The 24775-nt window shown below is 50.7% G+C and overlaps 8 protein-coding genes across 11 annotated transcripts; 2 read left to right on the top strand and 6 right to left on the bottom strand.

Moving 5' to 3' along the window:
• Positions 1-345: 345 nt before the first annotated feature.
• On the bottom strand, positions 346-3228 carry AAFC00_002325 (uncharacterized protein; the record flags this gene model as incomplete). The annotated part of the gene is made up of 1 exon (XM_069341627.1): positions 346-3228. The coding sequence occupies one exon, from the start codon at positions 3226-3228 to the stop codon at positions 346-348; it is 2883 nt and encodes a 960-aa protein (XP_069201717.1).
• Positions 3229-4021: 793 nt separating this feature from the next.
• Positions 4022-5377, bottom strand: AAFC00_002324 (uncharacterized protein; the record flags this gene model as incomplete). The annotated part of the gene is made up of 4 exons (XM_069341626.1): positions 4022-4826; positions 4882-5145; positions 5201-5247; positions 5354-5377. 4 exons carry the CDS (start codon positions 5375-5377, stop codon positions 4022-4024), a joined length of 1140 nt encoding a protein of 379 aa, XP_069201716.1.
• A 950-nt stretch (positions 5378-6327) lies between these two features.
• On the top strand, positions 6328-7739 carry AAFC00_002323 (uncharacterized protein; the record flags this gene model as incomplete). The annotated part of the gene is made up of 3 exons (XM_069341625.1): positions 6328-6543; positions 6611-6908; positions 6982-7739. 3 exons carry the CDS (start codon positions 6328-6330, stop codon positions 7737-7739), a joined length of 1272 nt encoding a protein of 423 aa, XP_069201715.1.
• Positions 7740-11432: 3693 nt separating this feature from the next.
• Positions 11433-13355, bottom strand: AAFC00_002322 (uncharacterized protein; the record flags this gene model as incomplete). Of its 3 annotated transcripts, none has more annotated exons than XM_069348003.1 (4): positions 11433-11651; positions 11702-12374; positions 12425-13102; positions 13165-13355. In XM_069348003.1, the coding sequence occupies 4 exons, from the start codon at positions 13353-13355 to the stop codon at positions 11433-11435; spliced, it is 1761 nt and encodes a 586-aa protein (XP_069201712.1). The 3 variants fall into 3 exon arrangements, with proteins under 3 accessions (XP_069201712.1, XP_069201713.1, XP_069201714.1); XM_069341624.1 differs by having other exon boundaries at positions 13165-13199; XM_069348004.1 differs by lacking the exon at positions 13165-13355 and having other exon boundaries at positions 12425-12666.
• Positions 13356-15416: 2061 nt separating this feature from the next.
• On the bottom strand, positions 15417-16009 carry AAFC00_002321 (uncharacterized protein; the record flags this gene model as incomplete). Its single annotated transcript, XM_069348002.1, has 2 exons — positions 15417-15830; positions 15881-16009. 2 exons carry the CDS (start codon positions 16007-16009, stop codon positions 15417-15419), a joined length of 543 nt encoding a protein of 180 aa, XP_069201711.1.
• A 166-nt stretch (positions 16010-16175) lies between these two features.
• On the bottom strand, positions 16176-16859 carry AAFC00_002320 (uncharacterized protein; the record flags this gene model as incomplete). The annotated part of the gene is made up of 1 exon (XM_069341622.1): positions 16176-16859. One exon carries the CDS (start codon positions 16857-16859, stop codon positions 16176-16178), a length of 684 nt encoding a protein of 227 aa, XP_069201710.1.
• A 2535-nt stretch (positions 16860-19394) lies between these two features.
• AAFC00_002319 (uncharacterized protein) lies at positions 19395-20721 on the bottom strand (the record flags this gene model as incomplete). Its single annotated transcript, XM_069348001.1, has 2 exons — positions 19395-20349; positions 20498-20721. 2 exons carry the CDS (start codon positions 20719-20721, stop codon positions 19395-19397), a joined length of 1179 nt encoding a protein of 392 aa, XP_069201709.1.
• Positions 20722-21926: 1205 nt separating this feature from the next.
• Positions 21927-23797, top strand: AAFC00_002318 (uncharacterized protein; the record flags this gene model as incomplete). 2 transcript variants are annotated; one of them, XM_069341621.1, is made up of 5 exons in its annotated part: positions 21927-22086; positions 22154-22304; positions 22403-23367; positions 23421-23701; positions 23762-23797. In XM_069341621.1, the coding sequence occupies 5 exons, from the start codon at positions 21927-21929 to the stop codon at positions 23795-23797; spliced, it is 1593 nt and encodes a 530-aa protein (XP_069201708.1). The 2 variants fall into 2 exon arrangements, with proteins under 2 accessions (XP_069201708.1, XP_069201707.1); XM_069348000.1 differs by having other exon boundaries at positions 22148-22304.
• Positions 23798-24775: the final 978 nt, after the last annotated feature.

Below are 24775 nucleotides of genomic sequence, written 5' to 3'. Positions count from 1 at the left end.
ATATATTCCAACTTGTCCTCTTGGTCGTGTCAATGGTTATCATGAGTTCAGAGGGAAGCAGCACGTCTGCGCTTGTGCAGCTATTAGGCTCTCTTTCCTATACAGCACGGGGATAAAACTGTCCTCGTGGAGAACTCGGTGTTCCTTCGTCCTTCGGCCTTTGGATCTGATTCTATCTATGAGCGGCAGTTAGTGCAAAACCATACACCCTGTGACATGCTTCTGTATTCTCGATTCTTTTCTCTTCAATTCCTGTGAGCATACAGTGATTTAGCATAACTTCCATTGCTTGATATCGTAGAGATTGCGATTCTATGGTTCTCTGTGTCAAGAAAGAAGAGACAACTAATTCTTAAGCTGCTCAAGCGCATCCTTCAACCTCTCCCACCCGTCGGTGCCCTCCCAGCTCTCCTTTCCCTTGCCCATAACGCCCCTGATGGCGCTCCTGGCCTTGAACTTCCAGTCCTTGGCAACCAGCGTGCCCTCGCCCATGCCCGACGCGCGCTCCATAGGCCCAAACGTCTCGTAGGCATCGCACAGCTCGACCGTGGCGTCGACGACTTGGTCCCATTTCGGCTGGCCGCCGACACTGTCTTCCCAGCCCGGCTGAGTGGTGCATGTCCTCCAGGCCTTCTCCTGGGCGTCGAGCGCCTTCTCGGGCTTGCGTCTCCACAGCGCCAATTTGGCCACTTGTTGCCATAGCGCGCGGGACGAGGTGATGAGCGGGATGATGTGCTTGTCGAAGAGCTCGACTAGGAAGCGCTCGTAGCCTGGTTTGGAGGGGTCGAAGGATCCCGTTTCGCTGCTGGAGATGACGTGCGTTACCATCAGCCCCATGATCTCCACGTCGATGCATGCTTCGCCGACGGTGGGTCCACGTAGGATTATGAGTTGGCGTTGGGCGGTGATGATGGATGTGTAGTCTGGTGGGGTGATGCCCGCGGCTACGATCAGGAGGTTCTCCCAGATGCGGTGCGAGTCGTGTTTCAGGGTTGCGGCACGCTTGAGGGCCCGAAGTGCGTCCTTTCGGTTCTGCTGGGGGTCGACGGCTTGGTTATCTTGACCTGTAGGTTCTTCTTCGTCGTCGAGAAGTGGTTGTGCTGCAGACGGCGCAGGCTCGCCGGTGGTTTCTTGCTTAGCACTGCTGGCGGCTTCGTTCTTGAGCAGTGCGGCGGCAAGGTTGGACCATGCCTCGGCGTCTGTCTCGTCGAGCTGGACGCAACGTCTGAAACACTCCGAGGCGCGCTCAAAGGACGTGAGTTCTAGCAGACAGCAACCTAGCGCGAACCAGGAGGCGTGGTTGAGTTGATTAGCTTTCAGCGACTTGGCATACGCATCTGCGGCCTTGAGATGCTCGCGCTGCTGCAGCCAGTATCGACCCAGACTTCTCTGTGCGCGCGCGTAGCGGTCGCCAGACGCTGTCCATGCTTTCTCGTACATGACAGGATCGTTGTCAATGTCTCCAAGAATACAGTACAGTCGTGCTGCGTCCGCTGGCGCAGGATCACGTTCCTTACCTTGCCATGTCTCCTCTTCGGCGTCGGCTTCGAGATCCGGAATGCCGGACGTCGTGTGGTACAGCTGGCGACGCACCATACGTTTGGCAGTCTCTTCTTTCTCCGTCGCAGCATAGCATAGAGCGGCTTCAGCCCACATTTCCAATCGCTCGTAGATCTCAAGAGCTGATCGGAGACCACCGAGAGAAACCCATCGTTGAGCCAACTCGGCCTCCAACTCCCAGCGCGACGGGGAGGCGAGCTGGAACACATATCGCAGGCGTTCCGAGACAGATGCACTCTCTGACTCTTTGCTCTTGGGGAGGAAACTAGTACCTGTGGCATCCGACGTGCTGTTGTCTGAAGAGGTTTCGGTCGTGTCGGCGATAACTTGATCTACAAGTGCCTGTAGTTGAAGAAGACCGCGCTCCACAGTACGAGATTTATAGCCCTCCATTCTCGAACGAACGAGAAGAGCTTGTGTGTAGATCTGCCAGTTGGAACTACCACCTTCGAGAACTCGGGTCGCATACGGCAGAGTCTCTTCTCGTGTAAGACCGTTCGCAGGAGATGTGTTCGTGATGGAAGACGCAAGAGCAAGCAATATGATCGAGTCCAAGGGCTTTAGTTGGGGCTGAGCGGAAGGATCCAGATCAGCAAGCTCCTTGGATAAGTTGCTCATCTCCTGGATATCTGTAGACGTGGTCTCTGGGACTGCCGATTTCTCCGTGAACGAGATACTTTCCAGAAGAGTATCGTCGTTGAGATCGAGGTTCTTGGGTCCCGTAGCCTCTCCTTCCGTGGAGACTACTTGTTTTCCTTTTCCAGAGCAGGTGGATACTTCGTCCTCGGCAGATTTCGCCAGTACAACAAGTTGACTGACATCGTGCTTTTGGAACTTCGTTCTCTTACCAAGCAAACCCGTGAGTGCAAACCTGAAACCCCGCTGAGTGGCGGCGAGATCCAAGTCATCCCGAGCTTTCTTGTCCAAGCCATGGAAGGTCTCAATACTAGCCCTCTCGAGTAAAAACTGGACCTTTGCACTGTTATTGCTATCGGGCGAGGAGAAAAGTTCATCTTCCACAGCCTCTAGGTCCTGGAAAATCTTTGTTTCCAGGCTTCCTGATGCCTCAGTCAAAAGTCTCTGATGCATGACTCGTGCCCGCAACAGTCCCCACTGAGCCACCTTGACAGCAAGTAAGATCCGCGCATTTGACATAATCTCCTCAGCCAAGACAAGCAGTTCGACGTTGGGGGTCAATCTGAAAGCAGAAATTCCATCCACACTCAAGCTTGCCACGAGCTTTGCCCTAGCCTCGACAAGTGCATTCTTGTCGCTAGCAATCGCTTCGGGGAAGATAGCTGAGGCAGGAGAGAATGGTAGAGGTGGTCCAGTAATGTTACTTTGCAAGAACGCAAGCAGACATGCGTAGCCAATCAGGAAATAATTTGCTTGCTCGAGGTCTTTGGGGTTCTGAGAAGTCGCCGATGCTTCTTTGAGGAGTCGTTCCTCGAGCCTCGACGATATATATGATCGCCATTGCGTTAGGTCCGCAGGAAACGATTCATCCTGTCTGCCAAACAAAGCCTGCGCTTCCTCACTGTCCAGAATGGCTTTGAAGTTACCCTGCTCTACTTGATCTAAGCGGTCACGGACAAGCGACTGCACTTCATTGGCAAGATTCTGTCGGTACAAGTCGATCAATGCTTCGGTGCCGGCTGTGGCAGACATTTTCTTCTGGTTATTGTGACGCTTTCTCTCTGTGTCAGAATCGCCCTCGGAGTCAGAGTGATTCCAAGTTTGGGCGACGAATTTTTGCAACACGTCTAGCATATGATAAGACGTTTGTCAATCCTTGAGATACAGTAGCAAAACCCCGATCAAAAAAGATGTCTCATTTAAAAAATGACTGATTATAAATATCGGATATACTAGTACGACAAAGCGAAGTTGATGCCAAGATTTTACTTTTTGCCCAATGCGGGAGGACCCGCGACTCGAACCTAACCGATTCGAGAAGTTTGCGACAACCTCCCTACCATCTTGGGCCATGTTCATTCGCTTCACAGTAAACAGAGCGGTGGCCAGGACTGAGACCTTTCGGCCTACATGACAAGCATATTGATTACTGCGCATCGCAAGTGACATACGATGCCGCAAGATGGCAGAGTGGTAACAAGTAATCTTGCAAAGATCTCTCTTGGGCCAAAGAAATGTGGCAAGAATGTTGATCGAAACGCGATTGCGACACATCGTGGTGATGTGCCTTTGGTAGTCCTTGTAACACCCGCATACCAAAAACAGAACATGTCTGGACTGTATTCACATCGAGAACGCCTGCACCCCATTTGTCAATCTTGCCACAAGCAGCCCAGCTATATCCATTAGCCGCCGCCACAACTGTGGACAGACGTCAAAGTCGCCACATCATGTCATAGAAATGGATCACCCAGCCCGAACTTGGCTCTTCTCCGGATACACGCCACTGTTAGCGCATCATATCTTCAGGACAAGAAGCCGCCTTTCATTGCCAGCCCTTCTTGCCCTGAACACCATCCCAGAGAGCCATGACAACACCGACACCGCTTGCAATAGCGACACCTTCAAAGCCAGCAGGCATGGCACTCTGGACTCTGGTCACAGTTTCATCAGAGAAGAGCCCACCGAAACGAGCACCTTGGATGTAGATCAGCCAAGCTAGAACACCCTTGACGACGCTGAAGGTGACTGGATCTACCCTGTAGCGAGGACGCCAATACTCGACTCCGTTACGGTTCTTAAGCTTGAGACTGAGATTGCAGATCCACGAAACTCCCAAGGGAATCCAGAAAGACAGTGCCTGCCATGTGGCGAGCATGGAGAGCCAGTATCCAGTAAGATAAACGAAAACATCTGGGTAATAGACTGCCTTGGTGAAGAAAGGAGTGTTGATGTCAAAGAGGAAGCGCCATACAGTGACATGAGACTGCAGGTAGTAGAACTCAAGGACGAGGATAGCCATGTGAACGCCGACCATGGAGGAGAGCTCAACACGGAGTTGATTGACGTATTCTACGATACGGGTGCTTTGCCAGAGATCACCGACCTCTTCATTAAAACGAGCGGTTTGCGCTTCGATGAGGTCGGTGACAATGGCAGGGCTGGGTGGCAGCGGGGCTGGCGTTGCCTGCTCCTGGAAATCCTGCGCCCGTGCTGGAGTACGAGAAATGGTGCTCGAAGGTCCATTTGTGGCAAGGGCACGACGCACTGCGGGAGCCGTCACTGTCGGAGAAGAAAGGCCATTGGGAGACATCAGAGTTTCGTTAGGTGGCGACGCTCGCTCTTCGCTGCTACTTGTTGTAAGCCTAAGGTGATTCGTCAATGACCCACAGGTCGATTACTTACGCTTGCGACGATTCAGTCTTCAAAGCTTCAGTGGTAGCTTGGATGCGTTCACGAATGCGACTGAAGTCTCCAGAAGAAGATTGTAGCAAGGCAGGGGGGATGTTAACGACATGGGCGCTGGATCCGCGCTTGATGGGAGAATTGCGACGCTGATAATACTCGGCAAAAGCTGTGACTTTACTGAAGCGCTGCGTGTTCTGGGAAAGAACAGTCTCCAAGGCGGGGACTAATTGATCCTTTCGCCACTCAGCAAGCTCCTCTGGACTTCAAGTTCTGGTCAGTATCGGCACAAGTTGTTCTCTGGTGAGTTGGCACCTACGTTCCGAGCTTGCAGATTTCCGCCAATTCAGCCAATCTGGCCTTTTTCTACGAGGTTGTCAATCATCTGAAGGTCGAAAAGATCTATCTTGCGCCAGCCCGCTTCAATTTCGAATAGATTTTGAATCAAGAATAAAGGCAAGTGCTAGCTTACCTGGGAGTTGAGCCAAGTAGGCATTTCTACTTGTTGCTAGTGCGCGTCGTTGACAGGTTGGAAAATACTACGGTCCGATAAAGCGCGTAGTGCAGGTTTTGGGCAAGATGGCGTGGTATGTTGGAATTTCCGATATTTCACAAAGGTAGCAGGTCCGCGTAGGAGTATGCGTCACACAAAGTATACAGTATTCGAAGACGGAATGTACGTATACTTTTACCTCGAGGAGTGAAGACGCGTGCGCGTTGGAAAGAGGGAATGACGCGGAGAATGATCTTTGGGGATGGGGGGATCAAAACACAGGTTTCCTTGGCATGGCGGCTAGGGTCGAATGGTACTCCACCGTTTCCCAATCTATGCGACGACCCCGAGAGCTCGTCATTGCATATGCCATCTTCAATCCCAGTAATTATGTTGCTATGTTGCTGGAACCACAAATGCAGACTTCGTCATCAGCAGAATGCAGGAATTCGATAGGCACCGATGTACAGAGGTCTTTTCGAGCAGGATACTACATGCGGAAGAGAAAGGTGACTGTTTGCCCATCTGTCAAACGAAGAGGGGACAGACCCTGAGAAAGGCAGGACGCTGAGCAAGCCAGCAATACTTTGTACCTTGGAGTAAGCAACAATCTGCCGAGGATTAAAGACTAAAGAAACTTGATGCTGCTGGAAAAGAAGACGCCAAGCAACAGATGACGCCGGCCCGCTTCGAGTCGGATTTGGGAAATGTTCGATGTTGAGATGCTGGATGAAATAGTTCGAGGCCGCAGTGACCAGAGAGGCAACTGCCATTTGCAATACGTTCCTTCCATCTCTTGTTCTGTTCCTTCCACGAAATATCCATATCAGAAATCACACCCACAACCAGCGCCAACAAGCCTCATTCGACCATCTCCAAACCTTTTTGCCAAATCTGCGATAAGACGAACCCATCACAATCACCAGACCTGATCCCAGACACAAGAGGCATTCATGGTATTAGCCCGTGTGGCTGAATCATTTTCTCCAGCCCAGCCTTCGCAAGAGAATCAGCCCAAGTTCAGCGATGAGCACGCCGCAACAATGGCTGCAGCGGCGGTGCAAGAATCAAATCAATCAACGACAACGATAACGGGTCAGCCGGCACAGCCAAAACTAGAGGACAAAGATGAATTCGATGCGGATGCAGAAAGGCCGCCGTATGCACATGTCAGTAGCAGCAGCGAGAGTGTTTTCCATCAGACACTGATGGAGGCTAATGTATAATTCACTGCAGGCAATGTTGGCAGGAGGCATAGGCGGCACGACCGGCGATATGCTGATGCATTCTCTCGATACTGTCAAAACCCGGCAGCAAGGCGATCCCCACATGCCTCCCAAGTACACATCCATGGGCAGCACTTACTACACAATTTGGCGACAAGAGGGTGTGCGGCGAGGCCTTTACGGCGGCGTGACTCCTGCTTTTCTAGGCAGCTTCAGCGGCACTGTGCTTTTCTTTGGAGCTTACGAGTTCACCAAGCGGCGCATGTTGGATATGGGCATTGCGCCGTCAGTGGCGTACTTGACATCAGGTTAGGATCTCAGCATGCCCGCTGTATCTTTGTCACTGGACAAACAAGCTGACGGGCGGATTCTTCCTTACAGGTTTCCTTGCCGACCTGGCAGCGTCGCCCCTCTACGTCCCCAGCGAAGTGTTGAAGACACGACTGCAACTCCAGGGCCGACATAACAATCCGTTCTTCGCCTCCGGCTACAATTACCGCAGCACGTTAGACGCTTTCCGCACCATCATTCGACTCGAAGGCCCCCGAGAGCTTTTCTCCGGCTACAAGGCCACCCTCGCCCGTGACCTTCCTTTCTCCGCCTTACAATTCACATTCTACGAGAAAGAGCAGAAGATGGCCCGCCAGTGGTGCGGCAGCAAAGACATCGGTCTTCCTCTTGAAATCTTCACAGGCGCCAGCGCTGGTGGTATGGCGGGTGTCATAACCTGTCCTTTGGACGTCGTAAAAACAAGGATCCAGACCCAATTAGATCCCGCGCTTGCACCAGGCGCTGCAAGTCATACCAAGGCCGCCGCCGCCGCCGCCGCAAACCCTGGCGTCTTGCCTTCAGATCACAGGCCTTCGCCCAAGACCACCCACGCACACACGGACGCAAAACGGCCTATTTCCACATCTGGACCCAGCACCGCTCTACGGCAACACGGTTCCGTCCAATTGGAGACAGAATCCGTCATTGGGGGACTTCGCGTCATCTACAAGCACGAGGGCTTCGGAGGACTCTTCAGGGGTGTGGGACCCAGGGCTGTGTGGACCAGCGTGCAGTCGGGCACCATGCTCGTCATGTACCAGGTCCTCCTCAAATGGTTCGACGCACATCCGCTCATGAATGACGTCTAAGGCAACAGACGCCAGGCCCGGCTCTGTTTTCAGTCAAGAAGCCGCCTGGACAACTACATACAGCAGGTAATCAAACGAATGGAAGGGCACACTTGAAGGACTCAAGGGAGGGCTTTTGTACAATATACCGGGGGTGATTTCTACATGTGGACCGGATCGACTTGGAAGGATAGACACACATACGCATACGGCGGTCCGGCAGCGAGGCAGAGTCATTTTGCATAAAACAAGTATTTTCTCACCCACTTGCCAAAGATGGATTAGACGCATTCGACACGGCGTTATTTCTCGTTTGCCTCCCCCTTTTGATTTTTTCTTTGCTTTAAGGGAACTTTGTAAAAATAGATGGATGAAACCCAAACTCTCTTTCCCCTCCGATATTCTTGACCTGAGTGGCAGCGGCAGAGCGGCCAATAAATAGCTGCAAGAAAAAACCATTCGTGCTCGCTAGTCTTCGTCGACTATTTTCGAACGCAAATTGTGATTCTGCAGTTGGTTGGTTGGTCATTTCATCAGTGGGACAGAAACGGTATCAGCCGCGTGATCTGTCGATTCCCCGAGGAGCCAAACGCATGTTGATCAAGAGATGAAAAGCAAGACTTTGATATTTCGGGATAGATGGACTGTGATAGCAGAAAACATAATGGAAGAAAACAAAGCGTGTACGCCCTAGATGCGAGGTGCTCATTGCTGAATACGCTCCTTCTTTTCCCCCCGATCGTAAACCTCAGAAATCCCATCGTCTGTTTCGCTTTTCCCATGTCTCTGTAAATAATGGAAAAACTGAATATAATTGCGCCGGTCGTTTGCGTGCCTGATCCTTGCCTGTCCTCGACTGATACCGACAGAGTGCTGTAAAGTGCAGAAAACTCCGTGTCGCTCGTCGCTCATGGCATCTCGTCTACCCAGCTCCAGTCAGGGACTTGACTATAATCGCCCAAGTCGTGCATGCTGCTGAAATGATTCTGGATGGTAGTGTCTCCCAGCGATCCGAAAATAGATTCACCGAACGCATTTGTCCCGACTATTTCCGAAGCCTTGCCTGGGTTCATACCATGATTATCCGAGACAGAGTCGTCGAAAGGGACGAAGTCTTCGAAGTGAGTATCGTCTGACAAAGTTCCTGAACTAGCCCATGAGCTCGAGTCGATCTGAGGCATGTCAGGCTGGTAAGATGAGAATAGCTCGGTATCGTCATCCTGGGCCGCTTGGTGTGTTGGCGTTGGCAAAGCTTCAGTGTTCTCTGCTGTAGAGACGGCGGCGCGGAATCTATTGACGCTGGGTTGATTTCGCACAAGTGGTGGCGCGACATTGCGAGGTTTGATCAGTCCGGATGTCTTGGACCCAGACAATACTTTATCGAGCGCGTCGTCGATTCCTCGCTGGAATGTAGCCGACTGCATCGCCAGAAGAGGATTGAGCGTGTCCTGTACATCACGAGTCGAGATGTGATTGGCGTCTCTTCTAGCATTGAAAGCGGCACGAAAGAGTTCGACTGGTACGTTGTGCTCTTCGGCTATATATGTGCATGCAACCGTGATCCTTTTGGTGATGGCACTCAGGGCTTTATATGGCGTTTTGCGGGCGATTCGACGGCTTTCATTCAGTCTGTCAAAGATCTGTTTGTTGCTGTACCAAACCGCCACGCGAAGCAAGTTGTTGTAGTGTAGGACATCTCCCGGCTGCTGGAGGATTTGGGCTGGACTGAAGTGATATGGTAGTTCGTTGTGCAACAGTTGTATCTGTATAGCTGTTCTGCGCTTGTCTCCCCTGACCTTGGGATGGACTATCTGCGTCGCTTCGTCATCTGGGAATATGCGTTTGACGGATCGATTGCTTGTCTCGTTCGCAGATGTAGTGGTGGACAGAGTATCAGCTCGACGCCAAGGTGGCGGTGGGATCAAATGTCCAATGTGATTGGTCAAATCTCCAAGAAGCTGCTGGGGCATTACTAACGGAAGTTCTGTCCGTACACCCCAGGCTTCATCAGAGCAAATACCATGCCAATTTCCAGCAATGCTTTCCAGTGTACAGTCAGGCTCGAAAAACAGCCATGCAGTAGCGGTGGCGTTCACGACCGTCCTTGGATGTATACGAGCATGGAGGACCCCATCATCCCAGGATATAATTCCAAGCTGGTACGTCTTGTGATCCCCAGATGCCTTAAAGTCGCGTAAAGCAAGCAGCCGAACAAGCGTAGCCATTGAGTCTAGGTCAAGGTATTCGGGGTATGTTTGCACGGGAATGCTTGCTTCGTCTGCCAAAGCTAGAAAAGTGGCCCTGTACTTCTCACTGCGATGCAGTCTGCAAAGCTCTTCAGAGGATGGATATTGGCGACCAAGCTGAAAGTAGAGCTGACGCAGACACACCTGGAGTGGATCATATGCTTCATAAATACCGGAGCTGTATTGTTTTTGGACTGTTGCGCCGCTGATCACAGCAAAGCGAAGCAAATTCAGAGTGATAGTACTTCCGGCGATATCGATCCCGCCAGTAACGTTATTGACAAAGTCGGGGAATTGAGCAATAGTCTCAAGGACATCTTCCAAGGGCGGCGGGGTGATCATAGGCGCTGAATACATCGTTGTTGGTGTTAGACATGACAGCGAATTTCCAAAACCACATACTTTGGATTGACCAGGGGTAAGATCTCCTCGGGCAGCAATGAATGGAGATGGACTCGTCTGTGGAGTCGGATATTGTGCGTGCTCAATTCCGTGAGCAGTGGGAGGCGTCGCGATGATACCTGTCTCCTCTGATTCCGACTTACAGTTTCGAAGACGCTGAAAGCTGGTGGGCTGAAATTGCTTCTCGTCTGTTGTCCCAGGATGCGCAATGTCGATGAAAAGACGGTCGTATGAGTTGTTGCCAGCAATGGTTTGCCCAGATCCATATTTTGGAATTCTATAATCGCCAGTCCCACGGGCTTGCTGGTGTCCAGACTTGAGAAGATGTTGAGCGTAGGTAGTTGCCATATCTGCTAAGACGCAGTGAACGTCACCCTTGGTAAAAGGGACAGGACGTGAATGGGAAGAAGAACAGAAGATGAGTATGTTCTCCATTCGGGCGATTCCCTTCCGCAACACATGATGAGTATCACTCATGGTGTTGTGAGACGAAATCGTCCACCTGCACGGATCAGCGCGACGAAAATATTGTCTAAGACTCTTCATGCATGTGATAAGAACATGAGTGGCCTGTCTAGAAGTAGTTCTGTTGATGCACGTTGATCCGAGCTACGCCACATCGTTATAGGCGAGCCCTGAGGATGACAGCACACCTCAAGTACAACATTGAGGCTGCCGTGTGGTCGTCACATCACTAGAGCTTGTGTCAAAACGATGAATGCGAATGCTTCAGAGAAACAAATGCAAGACATAGTACAAACGGACTGACGTACGTTCTCAGTCCTGTATGTTGTTCAATGTCGACCAAGACAGCCGGGGAAAGCTGTCTCTGACATAGCGCCAAGTGGAGGATGATGATCCACATACCCACAGCCCCAAAACTCGTGTCTCCATCAGATCCCCTGGCAATCTACAACCACAAGCCATCACAAACTTGATTGCCACCACTCTGGGCCACCCCGCTCCTGATTTTTGACCTGCCACAGACTGAGCTCCGTGTGCAGAAAAGATGCAGTCCAACCAGCCTTTGCAAAAGACGAAGCCCAATCTGCAGATGTTCGATAGCTCAGCTGTGAATACTCCACAGTGAAGATGGGGACTCTCGGGCTTGCTCATCAAGTTCTTCCCATTGAGTCATCCGAGTATCATTCTGGTAAGCATGGTCTAATCGAGCAAGAATGTCTGCGAAGCTCTGTATATATGCTGTCACGCGACGCGAGACATTCTCGCCCTCTTCCGGCTGACGGTCCAGTAAACTTGCGGCAACTTGGCGGGTCTTCAATATCTAGGGCAGCGTCAGCGTGTTGTACTGTGGATTACACAAGTCAGACGTACCAGAATGTAGCCGTTTGGCTCCAGATTGGCCTGAGAAATATTACTGAGGAGCCGTAGCAATTGCCGACAGATGTCTTCGCGCATCTCCCATATCTGTGACATGTCAACATGTCCGTCAGATCCATCTGAGCCTTGCGAGATGGGAGTCGTTGAAATGAATCGCTCAAGCAGGAGACTCTGAACCCAAAGATGTGTCACATGAATATTAGCTTTCATGCTTTCATACTGGGCGTACAGAATCGGATCCGACACTGCGAGAGCAGCATTTGGCTGATCATGACTGGGCCATAATCTCAACTCTGGCGGGAGGTGGTCGAGCACGTGCCTTGTTTTTTGCAGACGGGCCTGGACCAGGGATGAGATCGATGCCTTCTGGATCAGTCTCCCACACGCACATTGGCCAAGGGCAGTGCGATGGCTTGAGTTAGCATCAGTACATGAAAGTAATGGTAGGGCAGGATCCTTTATGATCGAGACAAGACAATTGTTGATGAGCGTGAGGGCGTTGAACCCGGCGACCAAAGGTGTTCTGCCGGGAGGCTGAGCTGGGACTTCATGTGGGAAGATGAACTCATCATCGACATCCAATGGCATTAGTAGTTCGGCGTCAACTGTGTCAAACATGAAGCGATCCCCAAGAGAATCCCACTGAATCTCGCCCGAACGGGAATGTCTGGTCACGTCAGCACTTGTCCTTCGTAAAGCAATCTTGTGGGAGCTTACGAATAAGTGGTAAAGTTTAGCCAGAACGCTTTCTTCCTCAATTGAGACTCGACTCTATCCAGCCCGGCATAGCTACCGATGCGTTGCAGGCCTAATTCGTCGCAGATTGAATTCGTCTCTGCCACACGCATCCTGCCTCGAGCAGCATGTCCGAGATGAACATCTGATGCCGCTAGCATATAGGCGATTGCCCATTTGTCGAGACAAAGTGTGTCAAAATAGTTGACAGGACGAGATTTCATGATCATTTCATGAATGGTCTCGGCGGCCGCTCTCCGACTGGGGAAGTTGAGAGAACCATCTATCTGCCTGTACTCATCGAATTTGCGAGGTAGTATGCCCAGCACTAAAGAGCATATCGCTAGACAAAAAGACTCAAATGTGTGGTCATGCATGTAACGCTTGTCTCGTAAGTCATTAAGAAAGGTAGGACGATGTACCACAGGCACCAATGGATACAAAATGTCCAAATAATCGCGGACGATAATGTCAAACACTCGCGCCGAGCAGATTCGCTCGAACAAGGGGGTGTCTGAGGGAGTTAGGTAGTCTGGTATGGGGCGGTACGCAATTCTAGGGTCCACGGGAGGGTCGTCCCCACGTTGAATGACAGCACTTTCTTCTGCCTCGACTGAAGGGCGATCGTCCTTCGCCTGCGAGTCGACAAGGATATGACGTCTGGAAAACAATCTCAGGAAAATGGTTCGAACACATAAGAACTGGCAGACTCTGCAACGAACCGCTTGGGAGGAGGACCACGTCTCTTGACAGGCATGAGGTAGGTACACTCGAGCTTGCCGCCGTGACATGGCTTACACGGGCTGTGCGTGCCAACATCGCGTGGTCCGCCCAGTGACTCGCACTTGATCTTCCTGAGGCGACATGGATCGCATGCTTGACGCACTTGTGCTCGCACAGCTTGAGGTTTCATTCTTCAGGAATACATAACACGAATATTTTCGGCTGTCTGATGATCGCAAGATGGAAAATGTAGGTAAATTGTTCGGGAAAGTGGAGAAGGTTGGGGAACCAAGCTAAGACATGTGTGCTGCACGCCTACACACAATAATGCAACGGTAAGGTAAGGTAAGGTAGGCAAGGTACAACTGTGTACAGCTCGCCGGAGATTACGGATCTTTTCCGGAAGGATCGACGAGTAATATGTGTCGGGTAATATGTGTCGGGCGGGGCCGCGGCAGGTCTATGAGGTCTAGGCTTGGCGGAATCAACAGTGCGGCCGTACGGAGGCTGTTGCATGGCATGCATATTGGCCCTATAAGACCCAATGGCTTGGTCCTGTAAGCTGTTCCGGTATACAGAAATGGGCAATCGTCGGAATGGAACAGTTCGCTTGCCTTTGTCAGTAAGCTTACACATGTCAAGATTCAAAATTAGCAGCCGAAATGGACCAAGAACACGTGGTACTGCAGCGTGCCGGTAATGGGTTTATCGTACGGTGACACCTATTGTGGACGTTCGGTGCATTTTCAATTAATATTAATTAGCCGTGGCAACACCGAGCTCTATCTACTTTGACCTGATCTGTACTGATTGGGAAAGGAGAAGTGGCAAAGTACAGTAGCGCCTCATCGAGAATGAGGCCAGACGCGAAATGTTCCAGGGCGGGACCAGTACTGCATCTCACCACCAACGACTGATTCTCCTCACGAACGTGGACGCGTGGGCGGAACATCTCTACGCAGGGCTCGCATCGAAGTGATTTAGCAGCTGCGAGATGTCGTTGACTAGACCACTTATGTGAGTGCTTGCCCATATTTCTCCTGAAATATACCAGGCACGTAATCCCAGACTTATGGTCCACGCGATGAATGACCTGGTAGCGAACGCCCGCATACAATCATGATCCGTCACTTTTCCAACAGGCTGGAGAGTCGTTGAGCCAAAGGGGCATAACAAGGCTTGCGAATATACAGGCCTGAAGGACTGGTAAAAGCAGTAGTAGAGTCCGTGATGCATTTGTTAAACACAGCTTCACCGATGCGCTGGATAAGTCGTCAGTGGTGCATTAGCTTGACACAGTACCCGCTCAACAACGATCCTCCACTTCTCACTGCTACTCGATTGGACTCGGGGAAGGACTCATGAGCCGGTGTTATTTTACAGCATCTCAAGTCTGATGAGACATGGAACTTGGGATCAAAGAGAATGTACTAGCAACAAGATACGTGAAGAACATCACGACAGAAGGGGACGAAATGGCCTCTTCATCACCGTACCGCTCTAGCAATACTGTCCGCCAGTCATCCACATTCACGAAGCATTCGCCCCCCGTGCTCTTCAACACTCCCTTGAAAATACTGACGAACCCGTCCCAGTCCAGCCAAGTCTTGTTGCTACAGAGAAAAGTCAACTGTTGCTGCAACCTCCCATGCAAGACATAGCTGGCTAGATCAGCAGCGCCCTTCAACTTCAATATCTCTGCAAATACCTCTTCATCCTTCCCAGGTGTTGGGACGCCGTCGTAAAACTCGGCAGGGTTCAGTAGAACGGTAGGTGCCATGAAAGCCTCGCTTGCTGTTGTCGTGTATGCCCATTCCCAATCAATGATTCCGGTAATGTTGAAGTCTTCGTCCACGAGGATATGATCGCCCTTATCATCTGCATGTCGAAGGAAGAAGCCTTCACTCGGTCTCCTTGACGGAAACGAGTCGTGTACTAGATCCAAAAGATAACGGTGGATGAGATAAGCATCACTGGGATGATTTGTGTATACTCCCTTGGTTGAGATGCAGTCCAGTATCATAGTAAGATATGCCGAGTAGCACTCGTTCAAGTTTGCAAAGGGTCCGAGAGGTTCGATTCTCGAGTCCCGACAGTCAGCCCAAGCCTCTTGCGCAAAGGGGCTTACATGTAGCTCCGTTGTCCCGCCTGGAGAGCTGATCATGTCGAAGGGATGCTTTTGGAGTTCGATGAAATGGTCTGCGAGCTGATGTATTACTTTTTCCTTCTTACATTCTGTTGCACCAGACCATTACAGAGGATTTTCCGGCAATTTCTCATAGATAAGGTAACTGACACCGACTGGATTATCGGTTTCATGCTCAAAGGCAAACCTAAACACTTTTGGTGCTGGGACACGTGTGCCCTCAAGGAAATGAAGCGTAGCAGCTTCGCTACGCAAGATATGATCGCGCAACGCAGGCGGCGGGGAAGTCGCATTATGTCGACGGATGCGTGCTAGCCAGACAACACCATCGTCGAAAACGATTTCGAGATGAACATTCATACCGCCTTTGATGAGATTAGTCGTAGAGACGGAGCAGATCATTCCGTTGCGGAGTGAGCTCGCTGTTTGATGAAGCGCGGATATGTTGATTGTTTCCAGCAAGTGCTTGATTTCGTTCGACTCGGAGACTCGAGACGCAGCCTCATAGGCTTCTGCATCCTGCTAAAGTTCAACAAAGACTACAAGTACAACTAGCAGATGCTCCTTACCTCCCATGGTGGGCACTTATGGTGTTCAGGTTTCAAATGCTTGTAGCAGAGGTGCTGATTGCAGATCATGCAGTCACCCAGAACTCGCACACTGTCAGCTCTGCACGCTTGGAAATCACATCGCCACATTTCTGGTCATAGAAGACAGCATGAGTCTACGCAAGATCGATGGTAGATTTTTGTTCTGAATGTGAAGATGAAGGGTGACAGAGCTGAGTAAGCCAAGGTAGGCATTCTCGCTAATGATTGGTTTGCTATCCTTGGGCATGCAGCATGTCACCTGCAGAATGCAGATCTACGCATCAAAGTGGTAATCTTCCGATATGGAAAACATAGAGCTAGCTTTGACATCATGCTTCGAAGCGGATGTAGCAACCTCAACAGCGTACTCGCCCTTGACGATAAGCCAATCTTCTTTTACCTCATCAAACTCGGCGAATGAGTCGGACGTGAAGGTGATTGAAGCGACCCCTGCATTACCTGGCTCTAAGGCTATTTTCGTGAAGCCAACCATCTTTCGCTGTGTCTTTCGTCCACTTGGGTCGACCGGTGGAGTAATATAAACTTGCAAGACTTCACTACCAAGGATTCTGCCGGTGTTTGTGATGTCTACAGACGCATGAAAGTTGCCTGGTACTGGAAAAGACTCGCCGGAATGTCCCCAGGAAAACTTGGCATTACTGACATCAAAGGTGGTGTACGATAAGCCAAGACCGAATGGAAATAGTATAGAGTCCGGATAGTGATCGTAATGCCGGTAGCCGACGAAGCTGTCTTCCTTGTAGTAGACTTGCAGTCTCTCTGTATCTCCAGGGAAGTTGCCAAAAGCTGGCGTGTCTTCTATGCGGCGTGGGAAAGTCACCGGAAGACGACCAGAAGGGTTGATAGTACCAAGTAGAACATCGACAATAGCATTGCCAGCTTCCTGACCAGGATACCATGTCTGAGGGGCTGCCTTGACCTTGTCGAGCCATGGCATAGCGATTGGAACTCCGGTCGAATTTGACCGTGCGCGGGTTCACATCAGCGACAGCGTTGATGAGTCGGTCTTGCGAGCCATCGCAGGCAGATCCATAGTTTCCATATCGCGGCCTTCAGTCTCCCAAGAAGTAGTGTTTCCAACGAAGACGACAACCACTTCTGCAGCTTTTGCTGCGTCTACAGCAGCCTGAGTTACGTCTTCCTCTATTTCCTGTTGACTCATCAAGCCAAGCGCAACTCCAATGATGTCTTCTAGCGGGGCGAAGTCATCACCCACACCTGCAGGGGCCTTTGAGTGTATCTCGATCTTGTACTCCTTGCCATGTTCGAAAGCATATCGAAACTTCTCCACAGCGACACCTCCGAGAAGGAAAGCCATCGGATCAGGGCCATCATGTGGAATGTCTAGGATTTGCTCATCGTTGATATACACCTTTACTGGTCCAAGTGAGCAGAGCTCAAGATAATGGTTGCCGCTGACTCGAGGATTGTAGACACCCTCAAGCTTCAAGGCGCCCAATTTCTCCTCAAGAGTTGCAAATGTAGAAGCCTGTGTATTCACAACTCCCACAACCGTAATTGAATCGGATGGACTGTACTTGGTGAGTGTCATACCTGGTTTCCCATCACTGTCCGCAATTCCTCTTTCGATTGGCGGAAGTGTGCGATGTAGGTGAGCACCTTCAGCATATAGGAGTTCAGCTTTGCCTCCAAAGGCCTTCTCTAACGCTTCGTAAGGAGTTATTCTGTAATGACAATTGACAGCAGCAGAGCCGCCGCCGTGCGCAAGACATTGCTTAGCGAGCCCAAGTACTGCAATCTTCTTCAAGGCGTTCGTTTGGAGTGGTAAGACATTGTCCTCGTTCTTCAGAAGGACCATACCTATCAGCTTGCTATGCTCAGGATTGATCATAGCCTTCTCATCTTCGGCCACAGGATGTTGGAATTTGCCAGTAATGACGAGTAGCTCGAGAACTTCCCTCACACGCTCGTCGATGGTATCTTCGGTCAGCTTGCCTGCTTTAATAGCAGCCTTGACAGCCTCATCCTTGAAGCGGCGAGCTGGACCTGGCATGTCCAGTGCCAGACCAGCATTTAAGGCATCAGCAACAGAGTTGGTGCCTCCCCAGTCGGACATGACGAGACTATGAAGCATAAGCATTTACTACCAGAAGAAAGAATATAATATCGGGGACTCGCCCTTTCCAGCCCCAATTACCTCGCAGCCTTTCTTCAGTAAATGATCGTTTGCATCAGAATGTGTGCCATTGACCAAGTTATAGCTGGTCATAACAGCCCGCGGCTTCGCTATCTCTGCAAAGTAGTTAGCAAGAATATCTCACTTCCTTGGAGTGATGAGGATACCTACCTGAGGGCCTTTTCGCTGATGTTGGCGTTCATGGTGAAGCGCTTCGTTTCCTGCTCGTCTCCAGCAAAGTGCTTGATGGTTGCACCGACTCCATTTTCCTGTAAGCCCTGGATGTACTGGCTTGCAAGTTTGCCAGCGAGCAGAGGATCTTCGGAGAAAGACTCGAAGTTGCGGCCTCCTAGAGGATGTCGATGAGGGCAAATGGTGGGCGCTAGTCTTCTGACTCTTAGCAAACACTGGTTCACAGGTCACGAAAATTTACTGACAGTACTCGAGCACCCTTGGTCAATGTCTCCTCGGCAAGAGCCTTTCCTATTTGACGGGCAAGTGTTACATCGAATGTTGCCGCAAGTGATACAGAAGCCGGGAAACAGGCGGCGGTCGTGCCATTTCTGAAAGTACCACCACGAGCGCCATTAGGACCGTCTGACACCTTATCGCTGCTATCAGTATAATTCATTGGTATGATTTGTCTGCAAGCTTCGTCTATTCACCTTAAGCGATGGCACTCCCAGCCGAGGTATCTCTTGTGTTTCCCAAAAGTTCTTTCCCGCTACCAACCTGATCTAGTAAACAGATTAGCGTGCATCGAGATATGGAGTAGTGACTACTCACCTTCTCTTCCAGAGTCAGCTCGGATATGATCTTCGTAACATCCACATTAGATCCCATGGCATAAATTAGAACCAGCCAATCGGAGAGTTTGAGTAAAGGTAAGCGCTAGTGGCAGTCAGGTACAGATATGTCCGATGATTCTCAAAATCGAGGTACAGATGCAGGTGCAGATTATATGGGTTGTAAGATGAGTATTTCACTGGTAGCAAGTGTACTGACTGTCATCCAGTCGGCAATTCGCGGCCACGGTCGTACAGACCATCTCTATGATAGGCCTCGCTTGGCCGAAGGAGGTCAGGCGCCAAGATGAGGATTTCACCGAGACTTTCCCCGAAACCCATGGCATACCTATTGAACAATCATGAAAGGAACCATGTCCGGGCAAGGTTCAGACAGGCATAGAAATGCAAACGACGGTGTCCCATGATCGAAATCGCAAAGTCTATGTGGAGGAGTTCCAACAAATTGGCGTGTAGCAGAGCATCATACCGAGGGCTTGTCAGCTTTGATACCTCTGGACGGGTGGATAGTATCAGGAAGATATCGAGCCTATATACTGCCAAATACAAACCTTTTCCAGTTATCACCTAGCCTCTTCACGCCGTATTCAATCTCCCACCCTTTGATCTCACACACTTTTCTTACGATCTCCTCAAGATAGCCGTCCATTCTGTCGCCGGCGGTATGCAGATCGCTCTCCACCAGAATGTTGTCGTCTGGGACTGCTTTAACAACTTCTTCTGTCTTCACTGCTGCAGGGGTTGAGAAGTTGATGACTGAGGAGAATGAAAAAAAAATATCGGCGGGGATGGCAGGATTGAAGTATTGTTTCACAGCGTCTGGAGATCCAGAGTATGAGTGAAGACAGATTCTAGGCGGGTATGGCGTGGCTTGCAATTTCGGCGGGTCCTCAGCTTCGTCCGGGTCATGTCTTTGCGCTTGCGCCTGCGCTCCTGCTTCTCGCTTCTTTTCTCTCTTGCTCACAACCTTCTTCTCATGGCCCTTCCAGGTTTCGGCCAGCGTGTCGTAGACAAGGCCGTGTGCCTGAACACCATGAACAGAGCATGCCCTTCCCATCTCGCCCGCTAGCTTCAGTTGGGCAAGCAAGACCGTCTTCTGGTGCTCCATGCTAACACGATAAGGAGACAGCTTTCTGCCTTCCCTGCCACCCGGTGTGAGGCTGTCATCTCTTTCTTGGGTCTGTCCTGGTAGCCATGCCTCGGGAATTCGGAAGCCTTTATCGAGGCCAACCTCTCCAATCAAGGCAAGAGAATATTGACGTAAGTATTCGCGAGTCCTATCAAGAAACTCCGAGAGAGGTCGAGGTTCGGGGAGAGCTAGTAAGAAAACATGGTCGTCTGATCGGGGCGTAAGGACAGATTGATAATGAGCGATCTTCTGATCGTCGGACAAAGTTGTGAGATCGGCATAAGATTTGTCGTCGAACATTTGGTGGGAAAACCACGGGTGCCAGCCAAAGCATGGGATTACTTTGTGCTCTTTGCTGTGACGTAGAGCCAGGGATGAGTTTCGAGATTCATAGAACAGAAAAACATTCTTGATTATCACACGGATAGATGGCAAGGAAAGGGAAACAAAGACGATTCAGTAAAAAACAAAGTTGAATAAAATATCTACCTTTAGCAGCTTACCTCCAGTCCCCGTCGATATTGTTGACGTCTTCCGCCTTCACACCCATCTGTTCTGCCACGTGAGCAACAAGCTCCTGGTCTTGGGCTCGCGTAGCCATGATAGTCAAGACCTTTGCTTTCATGCCTGGTATAGACTGAAGATTGTCCATTGTGTCTGTTGGATGGCAATGAGCATCGAACACACCCAAATGCCATGGGAATGCTTGTGTAGTCTGGGCTGCCATGGTTCTGGTATCGATCTACTGCTCGTAAATTGTACTGCGAGACGTGAAGTATCTATATCTGATAATTCAATACTAGGCGCGCGAAGACGAAGGGCATGTGTTTGGATACTCCGAACATGACGTCTTTTTCGGCTCGGTGCTGTGAATGTGCTGCCGTGCAGCTCATGGCGCTTGCCGGACCTTACTCCACCCAGTGCAACTTCCACCAAGCTCACCCGCCCAGGAACTGGGGACTTGGCCCAGCACATTTCGCCGTACATTAGCGTTGGAATGAGTCTGTTTCTAGTGCCTGTGTTATCAAGGTGCTTGGAAAGAATTTGAAGATGACCAGTGAGTCGTAGCTGCAGCGATAATTGCTCTGATATGCATAACTGAACGCAACGACATGGCCAAGCGATTCACGTGCGTACAAAGAGGAGCTCCACACAAAAACCCACCCTCACCTTACTCTCTACACGTACAAGGAAGAAAGTCGAGAATCGTTCCACCAAAATATTACAACACGTGATGACATCTGTAGCGCAACGCAAGGACCCTCGAGATTGAGATGAGACGCAATGCGGGATGGTGGATTCTCCTGGAACTGACCATACAGATCGACTGCAAAATAACCGCGGAGCCTTATCGTGGTTCTGTACCTGATTAACCCCTTTCCCTGCTCGGCGGACCGAGTATCCGAGATGAAGGATATGCGCGACTAGAAGATATGGCCGACCGTACATGTCCGTTTCGAGAAATATCGTAGGGGTAATTGCAGCAATTCGAGCAGCATCTCGTACGATTTTCACGCCTCTCTCTGTGCCTCTCCTTCCTGTCTCGTCCTGTCTTGTCCTGTCTCGAGCGGCGCAATTGTCATCTTTTGTTTTTTCCCCACGCTCATTCCAGGAGGCTATGTGTGTGTAGTTCTCGTTACTGCATCTCTCGTCTTTCTCTTTTATAGACCATTCCCGGGTTCATTCGGATTGTGTCCCGCCACATCTTTTCGTCATATACACGAAGGAACACGCCCAACACTTTTTTCCGGGACCAATCTTCCCGCGAGAATCCGTCTAATTGCGTCTCGCCACTCCATACCAGAGATTGAGAAAACGTGATCGCGGCCAGTGGACCACAGCCATTCTTTCCCGTTGAGAAACAAACTTGTAATCTATACACTTCCATCAACCAATTCCATTGCAGTACACTCCTAGGGTTCGGAAGCAAATATGTCGGTTATGAATGCGAGCTATGCCTCGCCCACCGCGGACGCGGCATTCGCAAAGATTGCCCGTGTCGCTCCCGAGGGACTGATTGTGCGATTATTTGAGGTCAATGGGTGGACAATCGCCATGACTCTGATACTCACCGCTGTCATGTATGATCAAAGTATGTGGTCAATTGCAGCCGTCGATGTTTGAAGATCAACAAGGCACTCCACTAATCACAGGCGCAGTCTCATACTTGGTTCAAAAGCGCCAAATTGCCGGCCCTACCTTCAAAATCCCCTTCATCGGTCCCTTTCTCGAGTCTGTCAACCCCAAGTTCGAGGAGTATGTTGCCAAATGGCACAGTGGCGCATTGAGTTGCGTTTCTGTTTTCCACAAGTATGCGCCACCCCCCGGATGTGAAAGAGAATAGAAGTGGATATGGCGAGAATGAAGGGATTTCCTCAAGACAACTGCTGACATTGGTTTGCACTTAGATTCGTTGTCCTCGCATCCACCAGAGACATGGCGCGCAAAGTGCTGAATTCGCCTGCCTATGTCAAGCCCTGTGTCGTAGACATTGCCCACAAACTTCTCCGCCCCACCAACTGGGTCTTCCTTGACGGCAAGGCGCACAGCGATTACCGCAGAGGCTTAAACGGCCTCTTCACCCGCCAGGCCCTTGAGGTCTACCTTCCCGAGCAGGAAGACGTGTACGACGTCTACTACGCCCGCTTCTTGAAGATCACACAAGACGCCGGCACACCAGTTCCGTTCATGAACATGTTCCGCGAGCTTATCACCGCCGTTTCGTGCAGGACCTTTGTTGGACATTACATCAGCGACGAGGCCATTAAGAAGATCGCCGACGACTACTACATGATCACTGCCGCCCTTGAGCTCGTCAACTTCCCCATCATCATTCCCTTCACCAAGACGTGGTATGGAAAGAAGGCTGCCGACATGGTTTTGGACGAGTTCGCCAAGTGCGCTGCGAAGAGTAAGGTGCGCATGGCTGCAGGTGGAAAAGTGACTTGTATTTTGGATGGCTGGGTTCAGTCCATGCTCGATTCGGAGGCGTACCGTCAGAAGCTCGCCAGCGGAGGAAAGGTCGGTGATGCCGACAAGCCGAGCCAGCTCATTCGCACTTTCACCGACTTTGAGATTTCCCAGACTCTGTTCACCTTTTTGTTTGCCTCTCAGGACGCCACCAGCAGTGCCGCTACTTGGCTGTTCCAGCTCATGGCAGACAGACCCGAAGTTCTTGAAAAGTTGCGCGACGAGAACATTCGCCTCCGCAACGGCAACACATCAGCGCGCTACACCATGGACATGCTGGAGAGCATGACTTATACCCGCGCTGTGGTCAAGGAGATCCTGCGCTACCGCCCACCTGTGCTCATGGTCCCTTACGAGGTCAAGAAGGATTTCCCCATCAGCGAGAACTACACCATCAAGAAGGGTATGTCTAGCCTGGTTCATTTTGACGTGCCATGTTTGCTGATTGCTCTGCAGGTTCCATGGTTGTCCCTGCCACCTACCCTGCCCTTCATGACCCGGAGGTCTACCCCAACCCAGATTCCTTCGAGCCCGAGAGATGGATCACCGGTACTGCGGAGCAGCACCCTAAGAACTGGCTCGTCTTCGGCACTGGTCCTCATTACTGTCTCGGCCAGACCTATGCTGTTCTGAACCTCATGCTCATGATCGGAAAGGCCAGTGTGGAGATGAACTGGGAACACGAGGTGACACCGTTGAGTGAGGAGATCAAGGTGTTTGCAACCATTTTCCCCAAGGTATGAGCTTTTCTTTTGCGCTGTTCTTCTGTGACACAAAAGCTGACAAGACACGAACAGGACGACTGCCTTCTCAGCTTTACCGCGAGACAGTAGAAGAGGAGTCGATGGTTTGACTAGGCAACGAGGCCATCAATAATGAATGAGATACCCGCTCGGACTGGTTCCCTCCCTTGTCTATGAACATGAAGTGGAGCCCACAATTCAGTTGGGTTGGAGCGATTGCTCTCGGGGGGGAAGACCCACATGACAGGACGTGGACTACAGGCGTCGAATATATAGACATGGAGTTTCTTTCGTTCTTCTCGGTGTCGTCTCCACTATAGTTTCTTCCTGCCATCTCCGGCGTCTCCGAGCGGAGACGCTTTGGCTGAGTAGAGTTTGGGAAGGACGAAATACAAATGGATGAGACAGAAAAGCAGGGGAGGGGGAGGACAACAAAAACATGGCGTCTGCAAATGCAAGGTTTTCATCGTCAGCCGTAATCTTTGTATTGGTTTGTCAGATGGGTCACCTAGATGGAAATGCTCATTGGTCGTCTCTTTCCTCTGTTTCTTCTTGTTTCCTCTCGAGGTGCGACCAAGTCCATGAATAGTCCGACACCCTTTTTTTCTTCTTCTTAATCTTAATTGCGCCTTTTTTTTTCCTAGCCAAAAAGATCCTGATGAGAAAAAGGAATAAAAGGAAAAGAGAAATATGGAGACAGATGCCGACAATGTGCAAAGCGCAGTCTTGACCTAAGCATTGCATATGTAGCAGAGTCAGAGAGATAGGACTTTGGTTTCCTGTAGTCTCCGTGGACTTCAGCTACCACTCACTGTATACAGCGTTCCTGAAGGCCGCGCCGAACAGCCACTGACTGCTTGCTCCCGATGGGCTTTCGTTTGGCTTCTGATGGCTTGCTGTGTGTTCCCGGAGTGCGGTCCTGTCCAATCATTGCCAGAGGATGGAATGTTCAACAAGTGTGGTTAGGCAATGAACAATCATCATTGGTCCGGAAGGAGAAACGAACGGGCTTAACCGCCTGGCTGTCTACCTGATCCAGCACACACAACGCATGAGGGAAAAGGTAAA

Source organism: Neodothiora populina, assembly GCF_041146345.1.
Source record: "Neodothiora populina strain CPC 39397 chromosome Unknown canker_contig_14, whole genome shotgun sequence".
Taxonomy (NCBI): Eukaryota; Fungi; Ascomycota; class Dothideomycetes; order Dothideales; family Dothioraceae; genus Neodothiora; species Neodothiora populina.
The sequence above is the reverse complement of the archived record's forward strand: the minus strand, read 5'-3'. Positions and strand labels throughout refer to the sequence as shown.